The sequence below is a fragment of the Carya illinoinensis genome, chromosome 11, assembly GCF_018687715.1.
Source record: "Carya illinoinensis cultivar Pawnee chromosome 11, C.illinoinensisPawnee_v1, whole genome shotgun sequence".
In the NCBI taxonomy this organism is placed as follows: domain Eukaryota; kingdom Viridiplantae; phylum Streptophyta; class Magnoliopsida; order Fagales; family Juglandaceae; genus Carya; species Carya illinoinensis.
Genome location: NC_056762.1, coordinates 45,154,985 through 45,165,687, shown reverse-complemented (window position 1 = coordinate 45,165,687; position 10,703 = coordinate 45,154,985). Strand labels below are relative to the sequence as shown.

General features: G+C 34.5%; 1 protein-coding gene and 1 long non-coding RNA gene across 4 annotated transcripts; one reads left to right on the top strand and one right to left on the bottom strand.

Moving 5' to 3' along the window:
- Positions 1–2,057: 2,057 nt before the first annotated feature.
- On the top strand, positions 2,058–4,249 carry LOC122282871. Of its 3 annotated transcripts, none has more exons than XR_006230483.1 (3): positions 2,058–2,177; positions 3,461–3,617; positions 4,019–4,249. It is a non-coding gene; the product is annotated as an uncharacterized LOC122282871 (long non-coding RNA). The 3 variants fall into 3 exon arrangements; XR_006230482.1 differs by having other exon boundaries at positions 2,072–2,177; positions 3,544–3,617; XR_006230481.1 differs by lacking the exon at positions 2,058–2,177 and having other exon boundaries at positions 2,890–3,617.
- Positions 4,250–5,754: 1,505 nt separating this feature from the next.
- On the bottom strand, positions 5,755–8,797 carry LOC122282870 (ubiquitin-conjugating enzyme E2-17 kDa-like). Its single transcript, XM_043094929.1, has 5 exons — positions 8,650–8,797; positions 7,939–8,045; positions 7,267–7,394; positions 6,408–6,512; positions 5,755–6,129 (listed from the first exon to the last, which is right to left on the bottom strand). The coding sequence occupies exons 2-5, from the start codon at positions 8,006–8,008 to the stop codon at positions 5,986–5,988; spliced, it is 447 nt and encodes a 148-aa protein (XP_042950863.1). The 5' UTR covers positions 8,009–8,045; positions 8,650–8,797; the 3' UTR covers positions 5,755–5,985.
- Between the last annotated feature and the right edge of the window lie 1,906 nt (positions 8,798–10,703).

Here is a 10,703-nt window from a genome sequence, read left to right as displayed (position 1 = left end):
AGACACCTCAAATGCAATGAAAGTTTCTGAGCTGATTTCTCATACCAATGGCCTTTGGAATCTACCCATCCTTAGATCTCTTTTTCAGCAGGATAGTATAAATGAGATTTTAAAAATTCCTTTGGCTCAGTCGAATCAAGGCCCAGACACTCTCATCTGGACTAAAACACATAATGGGATCTTCTCAGTCAAAACTGCCCATCATCTAACATCCAGTATTGCCTCCCATCTGCCTCTCAGGGATCTGAACCCAAATATCCAGTGGAATAAAATATGGAACCTAAAAATCCATGACAGACACAAACTTCTCCTATGGAAAATCATTTGGGATATTTTGCCAACGAGAGAGCGATTCAAAAGTTTCATCCCATCTTTAACTTCCATAAACTGTCCTCTCTGTGACGAAGCGGAAGAGATACTGCTACACCTCTTCATAGCCTGCCCAATCTCAAGAATTCTCTGGAGTCAAAGTAAATGGACTCTTAACCTCACTTCCTTGGGTTTATCTTTTATAAAGGACTGGATACAGTTTATTTTATTCCCCAAGATGAAACTGAGATTAACTACTGAAGAAGAACATCCTTTCAAAATATTTGCAGCACTGATTTTAGATTTTATATGGAGACTCAGAAATGAAAAGATTCACAACCAGAAAGATATTTCACTAAAAAAAATTTCTCAACAGCTGAATCTCTCCTATGAAGAACATATGCATGCTTGGGGGGGAAAATTCAGCACCCTCTCACAGAAAACATGGCAAAATCCCCCAACAAATCATATATACATTTCGTTCGATGCAGCAGTCAGAAACTCTTTCTCAGTAGCCACGGCGGTTAGCAGAAATTTGAAAGGAAAGATTATAGACATATGCACTAAGACGAACCTCTCCACAACTCCTTTAATACCTGAAGCTCTAGCAGCAAAGTTGGCCCTCAAAATGGCAGAAGCAATCAACTTTCCTCGAATTTCTTTAGTTGGTCATCCAGAATGGAGCTTTCACAAAATAGATCGATCTCAAAATCGACTTGCGCATTCCATAGCACAATGGGCCGCTACAAACGGTTTGTTTGGTAGCACTCCTTTAAATTTTATTCCTCCTAGTATTTTGCTTTTGGATAATGAGAAAGACCCCCTGATGCTTTGTAATTTGTTATTAGTTTTTTATATATATAAGCATGCTTGATTAGAAAATATATATATATATATATATATAATATGCTAACTAGGTCGAATACAAGTTCTGATCCCATCTCCTAATTAATTTCACCTACCTAACTAGCTAGCTTTCTCCTTTTGCAACGTACGTACGTGGTTCGACCAAGATCATGGTCCATTAGTACTCCTAGCTAGCTAGCTAGCTAGGCCTTGTACGTGTTAATTGGCTGCTATCTTCTTAATTACCGTGTGGCGCTAATTCCGGTCCTTTGAGCTACCTAACTTCTTGATGATAACCAGCGCCATTCAGGAATTGTTTGCAGCTAGTAGAGGATTTTCTAACAACTAATTTATAAATTAAGCAATCAATCAATGCGATATGCTCTTTTATTTTGTTTCCTTTTGAGAGTGCCAATATACATATATATGATCTTATATAATGAAGCGGAATGATATAAGAGTCAGTACGGGTGAGAGGAGGTGGTACTAACGATTAGGATTGTTCAACCGGGTCGGATTTACATCCGGCCTGGTCCGGATTCCGGTTCCGGGTTTCGGCCCGGATACAATCCGGGCCAAAACCCGTATGGCAAAATCCGGATCTGTCCGGTCCGGATATGGGTTGTATAACCCGGATACCGTTTTTAAAATCCGGTACCCGGGTTTATGTAAAAACCAGTTTTAAGTTTCAACCCTCTCGTTTTCATTAGGTTTTCAGGCTTCTGCCCCCACCCCTCTCTCTCTCTCTCTCTCTCTCTCTCTCTCTCTCTCTCTCTCTCTCTCTCTCCTCTCTCTCTCTCTCTCTCTCTCTCTCTCTCTCTCTCTCTCTCTCTCTCTCTCTCTCTCTCTCTCTCTCTCTCTCTCTCTCTCTCTCTCTCTCTCTCTCTCGGTGAACCCTAGCTTTGTTATGTTCATATTTTCAACCCTAACAAGCTTCGTCTACCCGAGTGCCGAAACCCTAGGATTTTGGCTGCCATCTCTTTTTCACTACCGTGTCTGTCTCGATCGCCGGTGACCTTTCGGTAAGTCTCTCTCCCGATCTGTGAACAATGAATGTAAATGTGTTAGATCTAGTGATTTGGTGAACTGGGTCTCTTGCTTGGATAGATTTGGTAGATCTAGTGAAATATCAAATGGGAGTTTTAGGGTTTTTTTGGGATTTCTCTTTTTCTATCTTAGTGGGTTTTTTTTTTTTTTCGGTTCGGTTCTTGTTCTTTATTTCTTTTTTTCCTTACAATCTGAACAAATCTCGATAGATTTGAAGAGATTTTGTTTAGATCTGAGTCATTAAGGTTTCTGTTTTACATGGGTATTTTTGTTATAGTTTGTTCTCTGCAATTTGGTTCTGTTTTTTTTTCGATTTGTGTCTTGTAGCTTTTGTTCTGTGCTACGGATTGTGTAGCTTTTGTTCAGGTCAGATTTTTGGCTTTTATTACTTTGTTGATTTGGGATTTATGTGACTTCGAGTAGATGAGATTCTTTATGTGGCTTCGAGTAGATTAGAGTGAACTGTTTATGTAAGCAGTGAAAGCTCTCTGCTCCTTGTCCACCCTTGAGGAGGCCAATAAAGCTATGAGCAGTTTTCATGGTTAGTTGATAACTTGGAAAGCTTTTGTGTTACATTTTTAGAAGGCCAACTTTAGTGTGGTAAAATCATTCAGTTTCAGTATCCAAATGGGTGTTTTGAATGATGACCCCTAAGAAATCAGAAAGCAAACATCTGCGCATGTTCTTTGATGATTTTGAAAGTTAACTTGTATGATTATATCATGTATATGAAATTGTACTCTCTAGTAACAGTTTTACGTTCACATGCTCAAGTGAACCTTTAGGTGGAGGAACGGAAACATCTCTCTTCTTTATGCTCCTACTCGTCCAGTTTAATCATTATTGTTTTTGGTTCATGGCTCAATCATGGGGTCATGCTAATGAAAAAAGTGATGACAATATTACTTCTAATGCTTTATCTTCTTTCCATATCAGTGAAGGAAGCGGGTAAGAATGAGAACAATGTTATTCTTTTCAACCATCAGATTATCCACCCACAACAGATTCCAAACCAGACTCTCCCCTTGGGAATCAAATTGAAAAAAGATGCTCAACTTTTTTTGTGTATAGAGTCTCAGTCATGGTTGTGGATTGTGATCATTCTTGCCCAAAACAATTGAATGATTTTTTCCCTGCAGAGTTGCTATCAGCTTATCCTCAATAAGTTCAAGAAATTTTATGGACTGTATTATTTTATGTCTGATCGATTTCTTGTCTGACATTACAACTACTTAACTGACTCTCCTAATTTTTGCAGCATTGGGAATTTCTTCTTTGCAGGAGCACGTTTATTTTTTCAGTCTTTAGATGCTGCAATATTTTTGTTTTCACTTGTTTCAGATATTCCCTCAGAAAGTATGGTCCTCCCCGTGATTTCGACCAATGACAGGCTTACATTAGGATGTGAATTGTGGGTAGGATGATTGTTGATTTTCATCTGGGCATATATTTTGTAATTGCGTATTGCTTCACTAGTTTCTTTTGATGGTAGTTTTATGGCTATTTTGAACAAATTAATTGAAATGCGCTTGGATTGTTAGTAGCAGTATAGGTGCTTATGAGTTTTACTCTGGAAAAATCCTATCTAAATGTTTTTTTTCATCCCCAGCTTGAGTATTGATAATAAGATTTCTATTATCCTCCATCTGTATAATTGGGAAAGTTTCTATTGGAGTTGTTATATCCTTAATTTTATCGTTCACTCTTTTTTTTTTATTCACCCAGTTATATAAATGGAGAATTTAGTATTCATTTCCATGGTTTGTGCTTTTCTATGTTGAAATACATTCTTACTCTTTAGTTTGGGTGGCTGCAGAGAATATACTAGGAATTCAATATGGCTGTTGTCTTCCGTTTGGGTGGCTACAATGAATATACTTGAAGTTTTATTTGATGTGATTAAATCACATGGAAGACTATGTTATTGATATGTAACTCATATCTTGTAATTTTATATTGTAATTTTATATTTTGTAATGTAATGTAATATGAATGGATTGTATGCATTATAGTTTTTCATTTTTATATATTTTATTATTCTGGACAATGTTATGCTTTTTAACATTACCTCTTAGAAAACTTTTCACAAAAGATAGACTTTAAAAAAAAAAAAAAAGTATGATTTTCAACATTTTTTTTTAAATTTCTATAATAAATATAGGCTTTTAAGAATTATTTTATTTTTAAAAAAATATGCTTTTAAAGCTTCAAAAAATAAAAATAAAAACGGGTTCAATCCGGAACCTGGAATCTGGGTTTGGTAAAATCCAGATTCATCCGGATTTCGGCCCGGATCTGATCCGGATTAACCTGATCCGAGTTCCGGCCCAGGTTTTAAATCCGGGTTCCGGTTTGGGTATACCTGAATTTCCGGATCGGAACCCGGATGAACAGCCCTACTAACGATCAATGGATCTTATAGAAGTTCGAAAAATCTCTTTCATCTTTTGCTTTAGCTATTCCTGCTATGGTTATTAACTTAATATATGTTCAGTGAACAAATTGGGAATGTCATCGTCATTGGTACACGGACTTTTTCACGGAAAAATGTATGGAATGTGCAGTTTCCGTGCATTGTTTATGAATGTGCACTGTTCAGGAATGTGCGTGCGCTATATATGCACGAAAATTACACATCCGCTCACTTTTATGGGGAAAAAAAAAACTCTCTCTCTCTCTCTCTCTCTGTGGACCACGCAGGGTTTTCGGATGAAATTGATAACAAAGGCCCATTTGATAATTTTGATGGCAAGCCCCAATCGAACAAAGCGGCAGCTCTGAGAACACTTACGAGACGACTGTTTTTAACTTGGATTATGCTACTGATCTGTCCGGCATGTACAGCTGGACGTGAATTGCATTTTAAAAAAAAATTAATATTTAAAAAAATTATACAAATTTATTAGTAGTTATATTTTTAATCATTAAAACAAATTAAAGAATTAAATACACGAGCGATCAAACCAACTGACAAAACCGGGAAGCAACCTAGCATTTTCTTTTTAACTTTGGGACATATTATTCGATCTGCGATGATTTCTACATTTTATTTGGTAAGATAATGCTAAATCCGAAATAATATAACAAATGTGAGCAGTTTTCTTTCCCATGTTTGCACGATGGCATTAAACATCTCTCACACACTTCCCACACACACACACACACACACACACACACACACACACATATATATATATATATATCGATCGTTTTCTTTCAATATTTCATAAAACCTAGCCATTTTTTGAGTTACGGAAATAATCAACGATTCACCAACCATCAAACCCAGCCCACTGCATTTTAAAGCCTCGACATCATATTGTGTTTGTTGATATCAAAGAAAAAGACACTAATTCACCCTATCCTTACGCCAACCATCATACCCTTTGCCTTCCCTTCCGCGCCATCTGTGTGTTCCTGTCGATGGAAGGGACAAACTTCCTTCGGTGTACAATGCCTTCTCATCCAAATTTAACAATGCTAACAGGCCAGAGCTTGCAAGAATACATGCTTATTAAGAATGAAAACAACCAATAAAATGCGAACCATGAATGAGAAGCAAAACAAAAACAAGGTTTTGCCACGGAGTTCCACATAATTATGCCATGTCTAAAAGTAAGATTATCTCGGGTGAAGAAAACCGCATATAAGAATTTCTCCAAGACAGAGGAGACATGAAAAAAGAACAAGTTCGTTCTTTAAACTTCGCACCAGATAATAACTATTTATTTACTAATATGATGGCTTTAAGGATGACATATCAACTCATGCAGAACAACAGCCCTAGCCCATGGCATACTTCTGGGTCCAAGACCGGGCTGTTGTCTCATACTTCGCTCTGTCAGCCTTGTACATGTGAGCTATTTCAGGCACCAGAGGATCATCTGGATTTGGATCGGTCAGCAGTGAACATATCGATAGCAGGACCTGCCAAAAACCATTGCAACAATTATAGCTTATCAACCACAAATCTAAATATTGTCCAAGCACAAAAACAAAACCTATGTAATAGACCTGCGTTTAACACACTGCCAAATTTTTTTAAGAAGACATCATATTGTTGCCAAGTCCAAGCCCAACTCAGGGATTGCAGTAAACAACATATAACTGATAAAAATGCCTAAAAGATTTGCATCCCATGCAATGCAAAACAATCATGAAGAAATATGGATGACATGAGTTAAAGGCTTAAAGCAGCCCATTACCTTGGATATGGTAAGGGCAGGGCTCCACTGCTCTTTGAGGATGTCAAGACAGATGCTTCCATTGCTATTAATGTTAGGGTGGAAAACTTTTGTCCGAAAAGAAACCTGCATAATTTCATAAAAAATCAGAGGTCACGGAAGTGCATAAAGATAAGCACAACCGACCAAGGATCACGCCTCATGAAGTGGAAGTCATTAGTTCATATCTCTCTCATCTCTCCCTTTGGCCCGCCTACTCATCCAAAAAAAGGATAGATAAGCATGGCCCATCTGCTACATTATTTCCCCAGGGAAAACTAACAAAGGCAGAAAACATCCTCAAATTAACCCAACTCACATAGGAAGACATAATGAGTAAAAGGAAGCAAAGACGAAATTTCTGGTCAAATCAACAATTACCACATTTCCCTTTTCTTCATTGATTTAAATTGATACTTACGTCCAACTTTTAGAACCTCATGAGTTCGCTGATATATCATAAGCAAAGGCAAGACAGCAGACCAGGCAGCTAATAATACATGGCAAGAATTTGGCGGTACGCATTTCAATTGCTTCCATGGGTGCAGTTCTTAAGTTAACTACCATAAGGGAAATAAGTAGCTAGATGGCAGTCAATACCAAAACAAGCAAAGTCAAGGTAGGTTCACCCTGCACCAACTCAAAGTCCTGCAGATACACTCCACAGCCCCCGGGTTTTTCTTTTTTTTGGGGGGGGGAAGAAATCTAAATATTTCAAAAAGCGATAGAAAAACTACGTTAATAACTTCAGCAAGAAGCTATGCACACAGGAGGACATATGACAGATGTTGGAGTTAGGGAACTAAACTGAGACAAATGACTGAATAGGTGTAGCTTTTACCTTAGGTGGCTTGAATGGGTAATCTGGTGGGAAGTGAATTGATACAAGGAACACACCCCCCGCAAAGGGGCTGTCTGCTGGGCCCATAATTGTTGCTTGCCAGTGGAACATATCATCAGCCACAGGGCCTGCAAACACGGGAAACCACAGATTAGAAATTGTGACAAAAATAAATCGCGTAATACCAAATGAAAACCAACCATCTATCTAGTAGAAAACAAGGTATTACCTGTGTTTAGGGTTAAGATAACCACATGCAAAAAATAAAAAAGTATGTGGAAACTATATGTTGATAATTTCTTACTCACACACACATATGGCCGGACACAAAAAGAAACAACCACTAATATACACACAGAGATGAGAGCAGTCCAATACATCTTCTAAGAGCGTAAGAGCCTGTGCACAATTCTAAACATTCCATTCCCAAATCTTGCTTATCAGTAAGTTCCATCCACTCATGTCGATGGCTTCCTCATTTTTATTGGTGATATTTTCTAAACGGTCAAATTTTTGTTGTCCTATATTCCCTAATACAATTTTACCATCCTTCAGATTATAATCCGAATCATACTAATGAACCCCTCAATCCTCAAAGCAGAATTACTAGTGCATACACAACCACTCCAAATGGACAATAGAGTATGCTTTGAAAAGAAGATTGAAACAAACCGGCACTGCATGACGCGGGAGGATCTTTCTGAAGGTCCTTCAACTCCTTGTTTATCCTTTTAGAAGCCATCACAAAATCACCGGTGCCTCAGAATCTTCACTGCAACCTAAAATAATAAAAAATAGAAATTAAATTATATATGTATGTATGTATGAATCTGATACCCATGACAAAATATGGCTTCCATTCCTCTCGGCAACACATGAGTGGGAGTTAAAAATGATAGACATAACAAATTCCAGGGGCGTATTTAATTTCAACAAAACCTCCGCAGAGTCCATGCTCAATCCAACTAGTTGTTATTCTCAAATTTATCAACAAACAAGCAGGGTCCGAATTAGATACACGGATATAGAATTACAAATAAGAAGCATCACAATATATAAAAAACCATATAAATTATCTGAAAACGTACGGAGGAACATGACGATCGATTCAGACAGAAAACACGACTACAATATAGGATTTGATTTTTACATAACATTATTTTGGTCAACTAATAATATTATAATCAATTAGAAAAGAATATACATGAAGTGATTAATGAATAACGTGTAATAAGTATCTCCCTGCTTGGAAAACCTAAGAGTCTGAACCAATAAATGTATTAAAGAATAGTAATAAACAAATAATAATAATCCAACCCTAAACTGTTGGGGGAAGAAAGAACTGCAAATCGAACTGAGAGAGATGACGAAATATATACTGACCGGTAGAGAGAGAGAGAGAGAGAGTCTGCAAGCGCTGTAATTGTGTGGGTTAGAGTGTATGGACTATGGTTTGTAAGGTGGCCGTGGCGGTGGCCGTGACGGTGACGGGGTTCTTTTATATAAATTCACTTTTCTGATAACTATTATCATTTTTACAAAAACACAAAAGACGATATTTTAATACTGATCTTGATTAAAATAATTATTTTATATTTTAAAAAAATATCAGTGATTATATTATATTATATTTAAGATTTTTATTAAATAAATAGGATAGTAATAGGCTTAATATCTTATTACTATCCATCTACTATTCAAGTATATTACAAATTTTTTTATTTTTATTTTATTTTCTTTTAAGTATTTTTTTAACATTCTTAATCATTAAAAAAAATTTTAAAAATATATAATTTTACTAATACTCACTTTCTTAATTATTAAATAAAATAAAAAATTAAAAAAAATCAAATATAAAAAAAATAATAAATAAATTGTAATAGAGTAGTAAGAATATCATTATCTATATAAATATACGAGAAACATTAAAAGCCATCTTTCTTCCATTCATATTACATCAATGTGATTTACTATTTTTATATTTTTATTTATATACATATTTAAATATTAAAATGAACAAAATGTAAGATTTTTATGCATAATTTCTATATAAATATATATATATTTACCAAAAAAAAAAAAGTAAAACGAAGGGCTAAAGGAAGCGTTTCAGTGCGAAATTCGGTGACACGAGGTGTAAATCTCAAAAAAAACTTTACTTCCTATCTTATAAGGACAATAGGGATCGCTGGAATCCCGTTCATTTGTCCTGCAGTACTTTTTTTTTTTTTTTTTTTTTTGAAAAAATTTTTTTATAGAAAGATTAAAAAATTATATTTAATTATATTATGAATTTTATTATTTTTTCAAAATATTTAAAAGTGTTAAAAAAATAATTTGAAAAAAATATTTAAAAGTATTTTTTTTCATATCATTTTTTTAACACTTTTAAATATTTTGAAAAAATGAATAAAATTCACAATATAATTAAACAATATTTTCTTAATGTTTCTGTAAAAAAAATTTCAAAAAAAAATGTGAGCGGGACAAATGAACGGAATCCCCTAGCGAGATCCCTATCATTTTCCATCTTATAACTATGAGAAAAAAATATAAGAAGAGATAGAAATAAATAAAAAAAATATTTACATTTGTGCACAATTTCTTCTACATCTAACGGTAACACTATATAGAAATAAAATACATCATCCATTAGATGTACTTTTAGATTACTTTCCTTTAAATTATACGTAACGATAGATTTTACAAAACCTATTATGAGTACTCTTATTATTATAATTTGGAGTTTCTCTATTTACTAGTTTATTTTGTAATATGAAACCGAAAAAAAAAAAAAGTTTATATTGTAATACACAACTTAGCATCGAATGTTACAAAGTATTAACATCCTGTGTAAGTAATTTAATTTGTCGTGTCAATAAATAAACAGTTATTCTAAAATTTAACAATAACTATCTAAATAGCATGTTCATTAAAAGAATTTTGTTATATATAATTATTTTTAAATATTTTTTATATATTCTACTAATGAGATTGGTGAAAATAGTTATTTTATAAAAATCTCACTTGATCTATGTTTATCTCTATAAGAAAACAAAGAGTTTTTAGCAGTTGGACTGACGAAAATGCCTCTCTTTTCATTAGTGTTGAATGCCTTGATTTTGTATTGCAATATCGAATTTGCCATTGATGTTTTAGTCATTTTACTCCCTTATATTTTATTCTCCAATGTTGCCACCCAACTAAAAAATATAAGGAACAAATATTGTGTGGACAAAAACAACGCACCAGGGAGGAATGCCATAAATAAATGGGACCTACGGAGTTAGTGGGAGTAAGGGCATGTTAATTTAAAATTTTTATTTTATTATTATAATTTTTTTAAAATTTTCACATAAAGTATAATAAATAATTTAATTTTTTTAAATTTTATTCCGATTTTTTTAAATTCTAAAATAATAATCATATTCAAAAAT